Here is a 19,360-nt window from a genome sequence, read left to right on the forward strand (position 1 = left end):
ATATTTATATAGCTCTTAATTCCCCTTATTGGTTCTTTTTTCACTGTGGTATCAAGGTGTTTTTTCTTTTTTTAAATAAACAAATTTCCTAATCTGGTTATCATTATCTAGGTGCCACATTCTAGTCTGTCCATCAACATCTTAACGAATTTTGATGATGAGGTCCTGGTGGCTTTCTTCCTTTGGTCCCTCCAAGACATCTGTGTAGCTCAGCCTATCCTTCCTGTCCCTTCTTCACTGAGTTACATGTGTGTTCTCCCCCTTGTATGCCTCCAATCCTCAGTTAAATTGATCCTGACATCTTGGTCACTGTTCCCTTAACACTTGAGAATTTTATTTTTCTCACCCTTTAGAATCCAGCATAAAACCCACCTTAACATGAACAAGAGAAATTCACTTTCTTTCTTCCTATTCATCCATTCATCCAACTGTCACTTTGATTCATAGGCTTTTGTCCTTGACGTGTTATTACATGACTGATCCCTAACTGATATGAGTAGGTATCCTCATTCTGATTTTATTTCCACAGTGTGTTCCTCCAGATCTCTGTGTCTGCAATTTCGTGCTGGAGCAGTCCCTCTCGGTGAGAGCTCTGCAGGAAATGCTTGCCAACACAGGTGAAAATGGTGGCGAAGGGGTAAGTACCTGAATTATGGCCTAGGTGAGGATTGGGATGCACCATAGCCCAAAATACATATATCATTTTGTTCCTTGAGCTTTGATTGGGAAAAACCTTAGGGTCCTTGGGGTGATTCATATGGAGACAGTAAATCTTTCTCTCTAGGTTTAATTCCTCTTATTTAGCAATCCTAATCTTTATTCCTTTTGATTAACCAACTTCCACCAAAAAAATAGAAAAGACCACCATTGATGCTGCCTGAGCAGGGAATTGGATATTGAACCTACTCCCCTTCTTTATTCCATAACCCACCAGGAAATGTGAGGGACTCAGAGGGCTTTGAGATAGAGAGTGCCTATTAAACGGGGTCTTTTTTCTTGAAGAGTTTTGACTGCCCCCATATAACACCAGGTTACAGCAGTTTGGAAAAGATTTCCTTGGAATTCAAAATTTTGGACATGTGCCCAGATCTCCACAGTTTCACTTATGATGACCAAACACAGAGCTATCTTGAGGTTCTCTTACTTGGGCCAGTAAAATGACACCTAAGTATTAAACTTAGGAGTGATTTGTCATATCTCCTGTGTCAGAAGGTCCTTGGCCAGAGACTTCAGAATAATATTTTACCCTTTTTTTCCCTTAATGACCCACTTCTATTTATATACATTTATCATCAATTATTTTAATTTTATGGCTTAAATATTTCAAAAACAAACACCTCTTTCTATCTCCCTTATACACTGTATTATTCCTTCTTTTGTTCTTTTATACTGCTATTGTTCCTTCCATACTTACTCCTCACCACCACCACTTTTTCCCATTCAGCTGTTTATAGTGTTCTTTCTAAAATGCAGATCTAATCATTATACTTCCCTGTTTTATTTTTTAAAAATATATCTTATTAATTTCAGAAAGGAAGGGATAGGGAGAGAGAGACAGAAACATCAATGATGAGAGAGAATCATTGATTGGCTGCCTCCTGCATGCCCCCATTGGGGATCAAGCCAGCAATACCAGTATGTGCCCTGACCAGGAATGAAATAGTGACCTCCTGGTTCATAGGTTGACAACCACTAAGCCATGCTGGCTGGGCTACCTCCCAATTTTAAAATCCTTTGTCATGCATTATCTTGAGAAAAATTCCAAGTTCCTTAAGTAGACAAAAAGGCCTTCAGGATTTGGTGTCCCATCTCTCACCATATCCCCCCAGGACACTTGGTGTTCCAATCATATTGAATTCCTTTTACTTCTAGAAGAACAACAGTTCTCTTTGCCTATGATCATGTGTATCAGCAAGTCCTTCATTTAGAACAGCTTCTTACTCCTCTCTTCCTGTAGGTCATCTATACTTCTCTTTAAAGGAGCCAATTTAGGTATTAGATCAACTGAGAAGACTTTGCTGAGCCTGCAGTTCTAGGATGGGTACCTTGCTTGAGCAAAACTCAGTAAATAGTTATTATCATTCTCTACCATAATTGCAAGTCTAATTTTCTGCATCTTGTACTGGAGAGTAAGTGCACATAGGTAAGATCTATTTGCTATACCTAGCATGGATTATTTTTACTTGATTATAATGAACTCCTGCATAATAAAGAAGTATCTCATTTGTGGTATAAGAGACAATGACTGGCTCAAGAGAAACAATATTTACAGTTAGGCCATCTTCCAGCTCCTAATATAATCTCACACAAGTCTTCCATCTCCTGAGACCAGTGGGTTCTCATCTATAAAATTAGAATATTTAATTAGTTGTCTAGGGTCATTAACACTAATATTTGTAATTCTTCACTGTTTTGGTTTAGAATAAAATGCTTTCATCAGCCACCAGAAAATAGCTTTGTTTTCTTCATTAGAGTAGGAACACAGGTGAATTTTTTTGTGTGCTTTTGATATTCACTGATGTCTATGTTCACTTCCTCCTTGCATTGACCTCAGAACCCCATGCTTTCCTCCAAAGGCACACACTCTCAAACATTTCCAGTTTAGTGGGACAAATTTATTTTTCATTGTGAACTTTTTTTCCAGGATGAATAACTCATCATTTACAGACTTCTTTGATGAGGGCAGACTAGTTGATTTGGAATATCATGACTTTCACTGCCAACCAAGATCAGCTAGACCTGCCTATTTATGGCCCTAGGATAGAAAGTGGGAAGACAGAAGCTATATTAACTGGAGAATTGTCTCTTGAGCATTATGTTTTGTTCAAAAACTGCATTTCAAAGGACTTTGTTTCCTTTATCATTTAGCATGAGTGAGTCAGGAAGTCCTGTAGATGACAAAGTAAATTCAAGTGTTCTGATTATAATCCTTGTTCTTCTTTGTTGCCAAGAACTTAAATAATAGCCTTAATTAAATTGTCTTTAAAAAGAATAAATAATTTATTTTCCAAATAGAAGGCAAAGACCAATGTACTTAGTTTTGGAACATATGAATGAGACCTCCCTTAATTACTAGCCATGTTATAGCAGAAGTTTACTCAATATAGCTATATATTTCAGGGCCTATCTTTAATATATACTATGTAAAAACCAATACATTAAATCTTATTGGGGGGTTTATTCTCTTTGAAGACTCAAGTCCAAAATAAACACATGACATTTTTATTATTAAATATTCGTTGGATAATATGTCTTATTGCCTTTTTTGTGCTATTTTACAAAAAATAAATAAACAAAAAGAGATCTAACAGTTATTTTACTTCCTGACACATTATATTATTATTAACTAGAAATCTTAGAGCTAGCAGGAAAGGAAAAGAGAGTTGGAGTAAGGTGGGACAGAATACTCTTTTTAAATTATTAAGGTTTTATTATTTATTGGCAGCTCCACTAATTAGTTACCTAAACAGCAGCTTCAGTAACTCCAAGCTTCTTGGAACTCTCTCACAATTCCATCTGGGCTCTCTCTCTTTGTTATGAGAAATTATATTTGTATATAACCTCTTGAGTATGGTTGTTTTCCTTTTCTGAAGTGATTGCTGTGCACAATTGCTATTAGAAATTAATTTGATTTTAGATGATAATATTCAGCAGGGAAGAAAAAGAAAAAGAGGAAAAATAAAGAAGGAAATAAGTTAACATGACAGACCATAATGATTCGCTGAGGAGCCTAAGGGTGTTGAAATGGCGTAACACCTCCTTTGTATGCCAGTCCCTTCAGTTTGGAAATAGGTACCTACTGCATTTAAATAGATATTATGTTCACTAATGATCATGGCTGCCACCAAAGGGGATGCTTTGATGAGTGTGGGTTTTTCCTTGCAGCCATAAATTGGTCCTTGCATGGTATGTCTGTTCACTGCTGTGCAGAAGCTGAACAATTTAAAAATGACTTCAGTTGTTTATTTATTCACGTGATGAGTGTACAGAAGTCCTTTTACAGAGATTTACAATTTTTCAGGAACTCTTGCTAACAAAACAAAAAAAAACTGTCCAGCTCCACATCTAACAAAAAGAGTTTATTATTGAAATGTTCTTAGCTGCAGTCAACAGCACAGGGGACACAGCTTTATGCTGAAAAGGAGAATAAATGATAAGGAGGAACTGGGGGCAGAGAACATTGGGTGCGCTTCAGAATCCACCCTAGTTAAACTCATCCTTGGGTCTCTATCTCTGATTCAATTTTATCTGATTTTATTCTGGGGAAAACTGCCAACAAATAAATATTTGGCACCGTGACCAATTAAATGTCTGGAGTTTTTAAAAATATATTTATATTGATTTCAGAGAGGAAGGGAGAGGAAGGGAGATAGAAATATCAGTGATGAGAGAGAATCTTTAATCTCCTGCCTCCTGCATACCCGCCAATAGGGATCAAGTCCACAATCCGAGCACGTGTCCTGACTGGGAATTCAACCATGACCTCCTAGTTCATAGTACGATGCTCAACAACTGAGCCACACCGGCTGGGCTAAATGTCTGGAGTTTGAAATACAATCTCTGCTTGCAAACATTAAAGTATTTTTTACATTTGTGATTGATGGGCTGGACAGTATGTGCAATACCCAGTCACCTTCAGTAGGACATGAGGCCAGGGGTGATGTCACCATTTCCCTCTGAGTCTTTATTCCCATCATCCTATAGAAACAACCTTGAATATAGAGCATGCAGCATTTGTAGCAAGCAAAGGTCATTCTTTAGAATTAGGCAGATGTGTTTCCAGCCCAGGTGACCTCTTGGGAAAATTAACTCTCCTTTCTGTACCTTGTTTTCACGTCTTTAAAATGCAACCTACCTCTTAGGATTGAGGGAGATGGTGGAAATGAATATTGGTTCCTCTTTTTCTTTCTGGTCCACGTCTGCCTGTCACAGACCATTCAGACATGTGCATATTCAAAGAAAAGAGAGTTCCATGTTACGTGACCAGGTGTTTATTACATCTAACGCTGTGTAACTACAAATGGGTTTTGACATGAATGCTTCTGAAAAAGAAAGGCCTTGAATAACAAAATTACCAGCTGCATTCCTTTTGATAAGGGCTCTGATTGTCTCTAAAAGTTGACTAAATCACTGGAAGACTTTTACCATTAAACAAAAAAGGATATGAAATATGCCTATAAAAATAATTTTAATTAATGTTATGGCTGCCACATTTATGTTATACTTTATACAATACATAAGACCACATAACATCATGAACACATAAGGTCATGCTTGACTTGAAATGCTCAAATATCTAGTCCCATGGTTGGCAAACTGTAGCTTGTGAGCCACATGTGGCTCTTTGGCCCCTTGAGTGTGGCTCTTCCACAAAATACCATGGCCTGGGCGAGTCTATTTTGAAGAAGTGGTGTTAGAAGAAGTTTCAGTTTTAAAAATTTGGCTCTCAAAAGAAATTTCAATCATTGTACTATTGATATTTGGCTCTGTAGACTAATGAGTTTGCCAACCACTGATCCAGACTGTTAATACACCTTGATTAGGAAATGTGACCTGGGAAGATGTTATTTCTGCAGGTACCTTTCTTACAAATATGCTCATTGACAGGTGGTTCTTTAATTCCCCAAATTATTTATTTATTTACTTACTTATTACTTACATATTTACTAGAGGCCCAGTGCACAAATTCATGCACCAGTGGGGTCCCTTGGTGTGGCCTGCGGAATTGGGCCAAAACTGGCTCTCCAACATCTCCAAGGGGTCCTGGATTGCAAGAGGGGCACAGACCAGGCCAAGAGACCCCAACAGTGCATGATTGGGGCCACAGAGGGATGCAGGAGGTTTGACAGATGGGTAGGGCTCCAGGGTATGTCCAGCCCATCTCGCTCAGTCCCAATTGGCCAGACCCTAGCAGCAAGCTAACCTGCCAATTGGAGCATCTGCCCCCTAATGGTCAGTGCATATCATAGCAAGCAGTTGAGCAGCCTTAGCATATCATTAGCATATTACGCTTTGATTGGCAGAACAGCCAACCAGACAACTGGACACTTAGCATATTAGGCTTTTATTATATAGGATTATTTTCTTTTTCTATGCTGATATTTATACATCAAATGAAACTTCTTTTGCTGTTTGTGTCTTTGTGTTTTCTTTTTCTTTTAAATTATTGTTTAAAGTATTACATATGTATCCTTTTTTCTCTAATTGCCCTCCCGCCACTCCCACTCCCCAAGACAAGCTCCCACTGCCCCAGTGTCTGGATCCATTGGTTATACAAATATGCATGAATACAAGTTCTTTGGTTGATCTTTAATCCCCCCTCACCTGCCTTCTCTCTGAGGTTGGATGGTCTATTTAGTGTTACCTTGTCTCTGGATCTATTTCTGTTCATCAGTTTATGTTGTTCATTATATCCACATATGAGTTAGATCATATGATAGTTATCTTTCTCTGACTGGCTTGTTTTGCTTAGCATAATGCTCTCCAGGTTCATACATGCTGTTGCAAATGGTAAGACTTCTTTCTTTTTTATAGCAGTGTAGTATTCCATTGTATATATATATACCACAATTTTTTAATCAGTTCATCTGCTGATAGGCATTTAGGCTGTTTCCAAATCTTAGCTATTATAAATTGTGCTGCTATGAACATAGGGGTACATTTATCCATTCTGATTGGTGTTTCTAGTTTCTTGAAATATAATCCTAGAAGTGGGATCACTGGGTCAAATGGGAGCTGCATTTTTAACTTTTTGAGGAAACTCCATACTATTTTCCACAATGGCTGCACAGGTCACATTCCCACCAGCAGTGCACAAGGGTTCCTTTTTCTCCTCATCCTCGCCAGCACTTGTTTGTTGATTTATTGATGATAACCATTCAGACAGGTGTGAAATAGTACCTAATTATTGTTTTGATTTGCATCTCACAGATGATTAGTGACTTTGAGCATGTTTTCATATGTCCTTGGCCTTTTGTATGTCCTCTTTTAAAAAGTGTCTATTTAGGTCCTTTGCCCATTTTTTTATTGGATCATTTATCTCCCTATTGTTAAGTTTATGAGTTCCCTATAAATTTTGAAGATTAAACCTTTATCTAAGATAGCATTAGCAAGTATGTTCTCTGTTGCAGTGGGCTTTCTTGTTTTGTTGATGGTTTCTTTTGCTATGCAGAAGCTTTTATTTTGATGTAGTCCCATTTGTTTATTTTCTCCTTAGTTTCAATTGCTGTAAGATTTTGCTGCTTATGGAGTCTACTAAGATTTTTATGGTTTCCTATCTTACATTTAAGTCCTTTAACCATCTTGAGTTTATTTTTGTATATGGTGTAAGTTGGTGATCTAGATTCATTTTTTTTGCATGATTCTGACCAAATTTCCCAGCACCATTTATTGAAGAGTAAGTCTTGACTCCATTGTATGTTCTTGCCTCCTTTGTCAAATATTAATTGAACATAATGGCTTGGTTCAATTTCTGGATTCTCTGTTCTATTCCATTGGTCTATATGTCTGTTCTTGTGCCAGTACCAGGAAATTTTGAGAACTGTTGCTTTGTAATAAAGCTTGATATCTGGTATTGGGATCTCTCCAACTTTGTTCTTCTTTCTCAGTATTGCTGTGGGTATTTGGGATCTTTTTTTTTTATTCCAGATGAATTTTTGGAGAGCTTGTTCTAGGACTGTAAAATAAGCCCTTGGTATTTTAACGGGGATTGCATTGAATCTATAAATTGCTTTGGGTAGTTTGGACATTTTAATTATGTTGATTCTACTAATCCATAAAGATGGTATGTTATTCCATTTGTTTATGTCTTTGTCAATCTCCTTTTTCAATGTCCTATAGTTTTTACAGCACATGTCTTTTACCTCCATGGGTAAGTTTATTCCTAGATATCTTAATTTTTTGTGTGTGAGTGTGCAATGGTAAATTGGATTTTTTTAAGTTTCTCTTTCTGTGAGTTTATTATTGGTATATAAAAAAGCCATATATTTCTGGGTGTTAATCCTGCTACATTGCCAAATTCATTTATTAAGTCTAGTAGTTTTTTATGGAGATTTTGAGATTTTATAGGTACAATATCATGTCACTTTGAATAGTGACAGTTTAACTACTTCTTTTCCAATTTGGACGCCTCTTATTTCTTTTTCTTGTCTGATCGCTATGGCTAGCACTTTGTACTATTTCAAACAGGAGTGGTAAAAGTGGGCATCCCTGTCTTGTTCCTGTTCTTAGGGAAATGGTTTTAATTTTTGCCCATTGAGTATGATGTTGATTGTAAGCTTATCATATAAGGCTTTTATTATGTTGAGGTATGATCCCTTTATTCCCACTTCACTGAAAGTTTTTGTCAAGAAATGTTGTTGGATTTTGTTAGATGCTTTTTCTGCATCAATTGATATTATTATGTGACTTTTGTCTCTCAATTTGTTTATGTGATATATCACATTTATAATTTGCTGATATTGTACCAGCCTTGCATCCCTGGAATAAATACCACTTGGTCATGGTATATGATCTTTCTAATGTAATGCTGGATCCAATTTGCTAGAATTTTGTTGAGAATTTTAGCATCTATTGATATTTTCAACAAGGATATTGACCTGTAGTTCTCTTTCTTTGTGGTGTCTTTATCTGGTTTTGGAATTAGGATAATGCTGGCTTCATAGAAAGAGCTTGGAAGTGTTCCTTCCTCTTGAATATTTTGGAATAGTCTGAGGAGGATAGCTTTTAGTTATTCTTTGAATGTTTGGTAGAACTCTCCTATAAAGCCATCCAGACCAGGGTTTTTGTTTGCTGGAAGATTTTTTTTTTTATTACTGCTTCAATTTCTTTGGTAGTTATCAGGCTATTTCAGTTTTTTATTCTTCCTGATTGAGTTTTGGGAGTTTGTATTTTTCTAATATGTCCATTTCATCTAGGTTGTCCAGTTTATTGGAATAGAGTTGTTCATAGTATTTTTTTCCCCCGTAATCCTTTGTATTTATGTGTGGTTAGTTGTTACTTCATCTCTTTCATTTCTGGTTTTATTTATTTGGCTCCTCTCTCTTTGCTTCTTCACTGAATTATTTATGTGAAAGTCCCATTAATCCTAAAAAGAAGCTTTAGGCTCCTTTCATTTGCCCCTGTCTTCAGAGTAGAAATACTATCCACAGCACGGTTGCTAGAGAAATGTATACAAATGGTATGGCACATTTGTCATACCCGAGGATGAGGTTCCCATGCCTTCTTAGAAGCTAGGAGGTTGTCTCCTGACATCATGTGACCTTGTGAACAATCAGTGTGGCATAACCTTCCATTGTGCTCTATTCATGTAAAGGTCCTTAGAGAACAGGTCATGAACTTTATAGCCAAGTTCAGGACATTCACTCATCTTATCATCATAGATAATTTTAGTCACAAAAATGTGAAAACATCATTAAAAAAGAATGTGCTAAAGATGCATCTACCCTGACATTGTTATGTAATAAACAAATAAAAACAGATGCTGATGAGAGTAATTTGAAGCCTGTCTAAAGTTTGAACTCCAGCTGTGCCCACATTTAGAGATCTTGTAGTCATCCAGAACAAAGAAGGCCTATAAGATCCCTACCTCTATTTCTGGGGCCCTGAGCTCCCACTGTCTGTCATTTCTATATTATAGAAGAGAGGGGATATCCCCTCATCCAGATTTAGCCTCTTTATGTGAGGTTTTAGCCTTCCCTTCATAATTGTCAGAAAAGAGGCAAAATGAAAATTTATTTTGGCATGTGTGTGGGGAGAGAAGTCTGATGGAGGAACTATGTACATAATTCTAAATAAACCTCATCTCCATTGACATTTTGTTAAAGAGAACATTTTTAAAAAGAGGAAAATCATTGAATGAGTCAAATCTAACATTAGGCAGGTAAATTCTAACAGTAATTATACTTTTAGAATAGGATATAAAATATCCTTTTTCAGAAAAAGTACAATCACTTCTGCAAGTTGCATGATGTAAATCCCATGAGCTTCTTTGTTGTCGAGAAGCTCATGTTAAACTGCAACTCTGCCCATATACCAGGGTAACCAGGATGCACCAACATAACCCCAAGAGGTGTTTAAACTGAACTTCTTTTGCACTAGTTGGTAAAAAGCCACTGCATCAAGCTCTCCAAGTATCTCTTGGTGCCCCCAATGAGGACTTCCCCACCCAGGGCCAGCATCCAGCAGGTTATGTGTTCAATCCGGGGTTACTACCCCTGCCAAGTGTCCAGTCTGTGGGGACTGTATACCACGGTATTAAATTATCAACTTGTTTGACTTTCCCCTGTTTTTCTTTTGAAAGGGAGAAAAAATAACATTCTGATTTTGAATTCTTCTATTGTGTGTTTTTATCTATTTTCTGATCATCCAAAAAGAATATTTTGTATTTACAATATAACAACCAAATCTACCTAGTGTAATTGCTCTTTCATGTAAAAGCTTGGGGGGATTATGTTGACAACTACTCTTTAAAATTTGCATTGGGCTTGAGTTCACCTTACAAATTTGCTCATGGCAGGCAGCTTGTTCTGGTGACTGACTATGACTTGGGGTCAAGAGGTTTGGGTTTAGTCCTCACACTTTCACCACCTGAAAGTTTGACTGTGGGCAGAGCTCTTCCCAGCTCTGGGCTTTGGTTTCACCATTTCTAAATTACTACATTGTTTAGATGCAGAAGTACATCCTCCTGTCTGTGAAGATTGCAGTGTACCAAGTTAAAATGGAAAAGTGTCACTGCTGCTCTCCCCCTGGACTGACTATAAGTTATCATATTAGCTGTGGAAATACTAGCCTGTTTATATTAGCCATTATTCCTGAGACCCTGGCTCCCATCATTTTAATCAATGTGTCCATTTTCTTTCTGCCTTGGTGTGGACAAAGAGGATAGACAGCAACCCTGAAGAACTAAGTGATGGCAATATAATTTTAGATGTGCATGAGACATGAATCTCCTGCAAATTGTCTTGTGAAAGAATATGGGATTCATTCTGTAGCACTGACAGATTTCTCTCTTCAGAGAGCCAGATATTATTTTCAAAAATTAAATAGTAATGAGAGATCTCCAAACTAAAGCTTTGAATATGTTTTTTCATAGACTAAATTGCCATTAAACATATGTCCCTTCTCTTGCCCCCCCCTTACAGTTCTTTCTTGTGTTATGCTATGATTTTAGGATTTTATGTTGATACTGGATTGATAATGAATTTTATTGATAATGTATTTTAATGTTTCTCTGAGAAGCTGATACTTATGAAAATGTATGCAAGTAACTCATTTTATTGTTGAACTGACCTTTTGATAACATGATATCTAATTAATATCTAATATGCCATCTGAAAGACCTACTTTGTGGTAAGAAAGCCCCTTTTTAGTATAAGAAAATTCTAATAGATTATTTACAGTATTTCTAAGAAAAAAATCCCAAATAACTTAATGTAGGTACTGACCATTTCCTTAGGGGGGATTTTCTTGCATAATGTAATTATGAAAAAGTGCTACAGACAAATTTAGACTACAGCATATTGCTTGCTTGCTAGTTTCTTGTTGACATCAGCACTGAACCAGGAAAAGGAAGTAAAGACAAATTTTTGTATCTAAGGCTACTGCTAGCTTCTAGCTAAAATAAAATCCTCACCAAGTAGGAAATCCACTCTCTTTATTCTCATTGGGGTTTTTTGTTGTTGTTTTTTTCCTATGTAGTAACTATCAGTAGATTCCTCAAATTACTTAAAAGCTTTCAGCAAGACCTGCACCCACTAACATATCCATTGACTATTTTGTTTTTGATTTGCTAGCTCAGTGACCTCTCGGAATGGGTATGTTATTCACTCCTTTAATCTACATGTACTTTGCATGGACAACTGGCTTCAGCTGTATTTGTAATGAGCTGGGCCTATCACTTGTGAGTGTTCAGGGAAATTTTCATTCTTTGTGCCTCTGCCATGTAAGAAAACACGACACACTTCAATCTTGTGGAATTAGACGTGGCTGCACACTTAGAAATCTGTTGCCAAGAAGCTCATGTTAAACTGCTACTCTGTAATTAGAAGAAAGGCTTGCCTGTGGATTCTTTTTCCTTTCCTTCAAGTCACTGAAAATTGGTTTAATTCTCTCTTTTCCCCCTGAATGTGGTCTAGATGGCCCATGGTTATAGGTTTGGACTTGGGAAGATAAGTGTGCAGCCTTGCCTTAATCCAAGCTGCTTGGTGCTTCAGACCTTTCCCAGGGCTATTATGCAACTCCAGCTCTGCTCCTCCGTGAGACTGGAATTCATAATAAAAATGGAAAAAGCTAGTTCCACATTCTTCCTTTCTCACACGACATCCCCAAAGTGAGCCAACAAAAGAATTAAATGTTAATTCCAACAGTTGAGAATAACCATTAAGTTTAACTAGCTTTTTACATTTCTTCATATCCTGAGGAGAAGCATTTTCAAGTGAAAGAACCCACAGAATTCATTTTTAAAGTCCAAACTCTGTCAAATACCCCACCCCCCTTTCTGAATACAGTGCTTCAGCTTTAGAAGAAGTTGCCTCCTCATTGGTGCAGTTTTTTTCATTCTGAAGTCAGTGCTTCATATTCAAAATCAGTATGCCTGTGTGATCCTGGTGTTGTTTGGCAAATGTGATAGCTTAGAGCTTTGCTCTGTAGTTCTTCCCATTCGTGCTGTGGACTTTTGAATGCTTTGTTAAGTGTAGTCACCTCATGGTGACTTTAGTCAACCTAGAAAGCTTGAGCTTCTTCCCATCACTGGACTAAAGGTGGTTTCTTGTTTTTGTTTATGTGTATGTGTGTTGTGTTTTACATTTTAACTGCAAAAAAAACATAAAGGTTTTTTATTGATTACAGAAAGGGAGGGAGGGAGGGAGGAAGGGAGGGAGAGAGAGAGCGAGAGAGAGAGAGAGAGAGAGAGAGAGAGAGAGAGAGAGAGAGAGAGATGGATGATGATGATGATAATGATGATAGAGAATCATTGATTGGCTGCCTCCTGCATGCCTTCCACTGGGGACTGAGCCAGAAACCCCGGCATGTGTCCTGACCAGAAATCAAACCCTGACCTCCTGTTTCTTAGGTCAACCTGAGCCATGCAGGTGGGACATAAAGGTTTTTATTAAAGTTTCTCAGAGTAGTGAGAAGGAGTTAGGGTGTCTAAGCTTCCTCTAGCATATAGTACTAAGTAGGTAAAGACTTTTATTCTTGGGGGAGGAAAGTTTTGATGGGAGATTATACTGAAAGTTTTAAGAAAAATAACGTTATTGGAGGGCAGTGGCAATGAAGGTTTGTAAAAAAAAAAAAATGGATTGTTAGGAATGTGTTTTAATCCTAAATTGTAAGATATTTGAATTTGGGGGAAATATTTTGTTTTAAGAGATCTGCTTATTTTTTACAAATAAAGCCCATTCAAGAAATTCTGCGAGCATGGAAACCTTTCAGTTTATTTATTATACTTTTCCTTTGTGTGATTTACTTTTAATAGCTACCAGCATTTAAAATACATATTTGTGAGGAACATTGTAGAACCTAGAAAAAACTCCAACTACTTTCCGTCTCATGGATGTTTAAGAAAGCACCTCTGTGGGTATTCTGGTAAAGAAAAATTAAGTTGGTTCCAAAGAAGCCCTGATCTCAACTGGCATTTTAATCCTCACTGGAGTAGAAACTCTGTGGCCAGCACCCCAGCCCTGGACTCAACTGTCTGGTTTGAGAGTGGAAGAGCATGAAATGACCAGGTGGCATCAATGGAAAAAGAGTGAGAATAAGAACAAAAATATGTGTGTGTTTGGGGGGGGGCGGGGGGGGGAGATAGAGAGGGAGGGAGGAGGGAGATGGTGTAAAGGCCTCTGCTCCCCAGAGGGCTAGAGTGCCACCTGAGAGGAGAAGGAAGCTGAAGGCTGAATGCTTCCGTTTCCACCTGGTGTCTTCTGCAGCTGATTTCAATTACATTTGACATTCCATATAACAGCGACTTTCAACTTTTTCATCTCAAGGCACACCTAAACTAATTACTACAATTCTGTAACACACCAAAAAATATATCATATTTTTTTTTGCCAATTTGACAAAAAAAAAAGGTATAATTTTGATTCATTCACACTGGAAGGCTGTTGTTGTATTGGCTGCTATCTTTTTTTTATTTGACAATGTAAGGGAAAAACAGGTTAATGCCCTGAGTAAATAGTCAGCTATTGCATGCTTTAAAAATTCTTGCAGCACACCAATTGAAAACCGCTGCTATGTATTAGTTTCAAGTGCACAGCAGTGGTTAGACATTTATATAACTTATAAAATGATGACACCCCCCCCCCCCAGTAAGTTTACTGCCCCCTCTGACTCTAAGACTATTTCCCAGTCCTGAGATGTTGCTCTTGTAGAGGGAAGACAGTGCTGGCTTGGTGGAAGTGGGATGTTCTGGCCTGGGCACTGCCATTCTCCGGGCCTGGTTCTGCCCATCAGCAAAATGTGGGCTCTGGGCTGCATTGGAAGCTCCTCAACAGCTCTGGCCACTGTCCCAGGGTCTGTCCTTGAGGAAGGATTCAGAAGTGAGCAGGGGAAAATGAGGACAGTAAAGACGAGGTAGGATTTGTTTCATTTAGCCAAAATTATAAGTGGGAAAGCCTACCTTTTTTATTTCCTGTGATTGTGTCTTTTTAGTAGTATAATTGTCATAAAAGCGGGGTTTGTGGAGGTTTGGGGAAATTATAGTGATGGTTTAGGTAACAGTTTTCTTCCTTTCGTTTAATGCCCTTTTGGCACCAATGCTGATGATCGGTTTTGCTCCTGTAGTTGAAATTGCACAGGTTCTTGAACTTGTTACAGTGAGTACCAAGTTCTTAGTTGTTTACCCAAACACTATCTTAGCTCATTACCTGCCTTTTCCTATGGCTTAAAAGCTGTTGCTTTACAAAATATTTGTAATACTAGTTGGTGCCCTAGTTGCAGTTATCCTCCTCTTTCTGTGTGATGGAAGGGAGCGGTGCTCTGAGATGATAGGCACCAGTTGTGCCTCCCGTTCTTATTATGGAGAGAAAAGTGGAACCAGCACGTCAATAAGAATCACCTGCTGCCATCTCATAAATGATGTGTAGCTGGGTGCCCCGCCCCCATTTCTCTGAGGCTTTTGTGGTGGAGGGCTCTGGGCAGGAGAGCAGGGATGTTGTTCTAAAGAGGTTGAGCTGTTACAAAGGCAATGCAGCCATACCACACAGGTTTCTGCTGCAGAACAGTCTTTAGGAATTTGGTTGAGAAAGTGCCTTCTCTCCTGACTTCCTGAGCATGGAGGGGGTGGGGATCAGGAGGAGAACCCATGGCATAGCATTCCTGAAAATACCCATTTTCATGTATTTGGTGAGATACTACAAAGGTAAGTTGAATGTACTACTTAAAAAAAAAAACTGCATGTATTTCTCTCAAATAATTGTTTATGACTGGTATTCAACATTTTCAGGATTGCTACTGGGGTACAGAAATCCAGTCTTTATCTTATCAGTCCTACAGGTAACTGCGTCCTAAGTACTGAGGCACCATCAGTCAGTCAAGCAGAGAGAGCTCTGAGCTGATTCTCTAAAACTTAAGGCAGCACTTTGCACTTGTAGTTGGGGGCACATAGACAAGCAGAGAGAGCCAGCTACTTTGCCACAAAGTCTGCAGAACTGTCTCCCTCTGGTTCAACACTGGCAGCTGTGCCCTGTGTCCTGCCCTCATGGGGATCTTCTCACGACAGCTTGGTAAAGAACTATTTGCAAACTCTGGTCCAATTTTAGGTTTTATACAAATTTGGGGGGAAATGACCTGATGCAAATAAAATCTCAAATTCATATTCTTTCTCTCAGCCTTTAAATTAAGGTGACCAGACGTTCCGCTTTTGGTGGGACAGTCCCAATTTTTAACAATTTTTAAAATGCCTCGGGTTGCAGCACAAATTGTTAAAAATCGAGACTGTCCCGCCAGAAGCAGGACGTCTGGTCACCTCACTTTAAATGGGTTCAAAACATGTTTCTATACCTATTTAATCTAGAGATTCCAATAGTGGAGGAAAAGGAGGATGAATTTTAAACAAAATGTTAGCATTTCAGAACCTCTGCTCTGCACAGGGTTGTCAATTCTATGGGGGTATTGACTCCCTGTTCTATCCCAGAAGCCCACTCAGGTGGGCTTCCCTTGTGGACCCTTCCCTGACCTCAGACAATTGACCCAGGTCACCAGGAGGATGAGTAACTGCTGTTTCCAAGTTCATTGTTACCTTCAGGGCTGCCATTTGGATGTGCAGTGCAACAGGCTTATACACATCCATGAATTATTAGCAACATTGATTTCAGTCAAAGTCAGTAGGTGAGCAATAGGACTATAGAATTCCTGGGCTCTCTCAAGAATGCAGTCTCATTACCCTGTGTATATGAATTCTAGTTCCTTATCTCATTACCTGACTTTTCCTATGGCACAGATCCCTTTTAAGCTTTTTACTGCGTGTCCCCTAGATGAGATACCCTAGACCATGAGGGAGGGCAGTTGGGGGTGACCAGGCTGGCAAGAGAGGGCAGATGGGGTGATCAGGCCAGCACAAGAGGGCAGTGGGGGCAATCAGGCAGGCAGGGGAGCAATTAGGTATCTTCAGGCTAGCAGAGGAGTGGTTAGAGGGTGATCAGGGTGGCAGGCAGAAGCAGGTAGGGGTGATCAGGCAGGCAGGCAGATGAGTAGTTAGGAGCCAGCAGTTATAGATTGTGAGAGGTATGTCCGATTGCTAGTTCAGGGATCAGGCCTAAATCAGTAGTTGGACATCCAGGGTTCCATATTAGAGAGGGTGAAGGCTGGGCTGAGTGGCACCAACACTACCACCCCCTTCTCATGGCTTTAAGGGCTCAGAGGTACCCCTACTATCCCTAATTTATCTGAACATCTCAGATTTTACTTACCCCCTGGGCCAACATGTGAAAGAGATTTTCCTGGGATGGAATTCCTCCTTGCTCTATGGGTTCTTTCTGAAGATGATGCTTATGACCCAGACGTTATGCTTTCCTCAATCAGTCTCTGGCCTTTTATCCTTTTTCCTGAAATCCTTCCATATGGCTATGAAATTAATAACATGAACAAAAATGAGATTGCCAAATCTCAGCCAAAATAAAATAATTCTGAATGCCCCCAAGAAGGTGGGTTGGCTGAATTCACTGAATTATAAACCCTGAGAATGGGGGGAAGGGGCGCGTCAGTCATGAGTAGGTGAATTACTTGGTTTTGCCTATTTTCCCTTCTTAAAAATGAAAGAAAAAAGGAAAGGAGCCTGTCTCCCTATACAGTTTTTGGAGCACTCCCTGTTTCGGTCCTATGATTTGTGCTGATGGGGAGTGGGAACCCTGAGGGTGTGGGAGGCAGGATCCCTGGAGTCAAGGTCACCCTGCTGACCTTTCAGGGAGAGCACAGCAGCGGCGGGAGTCATGACTGCCATAGGCCCTCTGCCAACCAGATTTAGCCTTTTCTCTTAGGGGTCCCATTGTGCTTTGCAGCCTCTGATATGTGGGCCCTGCTTTTCAGTAAGGCAACCTGGGAGACTGCCAAGATCACTGAAATTGGAGAAGTGGACTGTCAGCTACCACACCTTCCTCCTCTTTTCTGAACTTGATTAAAATTCTATTTCATAATTTTAATTTTTAACATTATCCCAAGAGGCCCTTGGAGAATGCCAAGAATGAAGCCTCCTTTCAAGGGCCTGTGCCGTCCTGGTTGGACTGTCCCAAACCCTTTCAGGGGATTTCGTCCTGATGATGGGGCCTTCTGTGGCTAATGATTCAGGAACCACTGATTAAGAGTTTTAGATCCATATTAACCACTACACTGCATGTAGAAAATCAAGGTATCAAATTTTTAAAAAGATTCCTTATACCTGTATAATGTTTTTATGTCCCAGGGAGGGGAGCCCAGGAAAAGCTGGACTTGGTTACTACCCAGCTGAAGAATAGGGTATTTGATCCAGCAAAAGTAGTGAAGACAATGGTTTAGTGTCCTGTGTTGGGTTTTTCAGGATTTCACATGTAGGGAGGGGATTAGGAGGACAGGAATGTGCTTATTGAGTTTCTGTTGTCATGGTCTCTGGTTCTGACTCCAGGTCATGGGTGCGACTAATTAGTGCATGCTTCCTTCTACCCTTGGAATCCACTTTCTAAACCCCATGTGCCGCTCTATTATTAAAGAGGCAAAATTGTCCCTGTTATCTGAGTTTATACTCCAAGACCTATTTGGAAAATGCCCCAGCAGTTCCATGGATGTCATTTGAGCTGGACAGTCCCAACAGTTTACCCCACCGAGAAAAGTGAGGTGACTGAGTGTGGGGTCTTGGGAGTTTGGCCCGAATGGGGTTGATGGCCTGTAGTAGTAGGGAGAAGTCCAATCTGGTGGCTGGAAAAGTAGTCTTGGGAAGCATGAAGCAGTGTAAAAACCAAGGCTCAGGGAACAAGGATGGGATCCCAGGTGAAGGGTCCACCAAGCACAGTCAGAAGAATCAGGTCATTTGGGATCCAAGCAGGAGTGATTCCCTGTGGCAAGCGATTTATTTCCCATGGAGTCTGGAGCTGGGCCTAAGGGAACTTAGGGTGTTACAGGTATCTTTGATAAAAGCTACCTTTGTGGGGTTTCCATTAAACACTCTGGAATCAGTGCCTGAAAGCAGGCAGGCTAGCTATCCATCAGCCCATCTTTCAGATAGGAAAAGTCATTTATTAAGGATTCTAACAAATTACATCTTGAGCAACTAAAATTGTAACCAATAGACAAAACAGTTTTATAGAACTCCATTTCTTTAAATACATGCAGCTTGTTGCTCCCTCCATACACATATACTTTTTGTTAAAATGATAATATGGCAATAGTGTTAAAGAAAGATTCAGAAAAACAGTAGTCTGATGGTCCTCAACAAACCAAATTGCTATGAACATAGGTTTTCTGATTATCTACACTAATAAAAGAGAAACATGCAAATTAACCATCACTCCACTATACCCACAACTCATTCCCACCAGCCAATTAGAAATGAGTATGCAAATTAACCCAATCAACATGTCAGCCAGCCACAGAGCTGGAGCAAGCAGAAGGCTTGGGTTGCCCCAGCAATGAAGGAAGCCAAGCTTCCTGCCCTGGCAGGCCCTGGCCTCATCTCAAGGCTACAAAGTTTCAATTATAGAAGATAAATAAATGCCAACAAAAATGGCAGTGGCCACAGAGCTGGAGCAAGCAGGAGGCTTGGGTTGCCCCAATAATGGAGGAAGCCAAGCTTCCTGCCTGCCCTGGTCAGCCCTGGCCTCTGCTCAAGGCTACAAAGTTTCAATTATAGAAGATAAATAAATCCTAAATGTTTCCAGCTGACCCTGTTCAAGGA

The 19,360-nt window shown here is 39.4% G+C and overlaps 1 protein-coding gene across 3 annotated transcripts in view; it reads left to right on the plus strand.

Annotated features, from left to right (window-relative positions):
- RYR3 (ryanodine receptor 3) overlaps positions 1 to 19,360 on the plus strand; it is a 508,007-nt gene that overhangs the window by 188,886 nt on the left and 299,761 nt on the right. For all 3 annotated transcript variants that reach the window (XM_084861661.1, XM_084861660.1, XM_084861662.1), the window contains exon 3: positions 530 to 637. In XM_084861661.1, the coding sequence (XP_084717787.1) occupies positions 530 to 637 (108 nt within the window). The remainder of the gene's footprint in view (positions 1 to 529; positions 638 to 19,360) is intronic.

Source organism: Pipistrellus hanaki, assembly GCF_964339955.1.
Source record: "Pipistrellus hanaki genome assembly, chromosome: 1".
In the NCBI taxonomy this organism is placed as follows: Eukaryota; Metazoa; Chordata; class Mammalia; order Chiroptera; family Vespertilionidae; genus Pipistrellus; species Pipistrellus hanaki.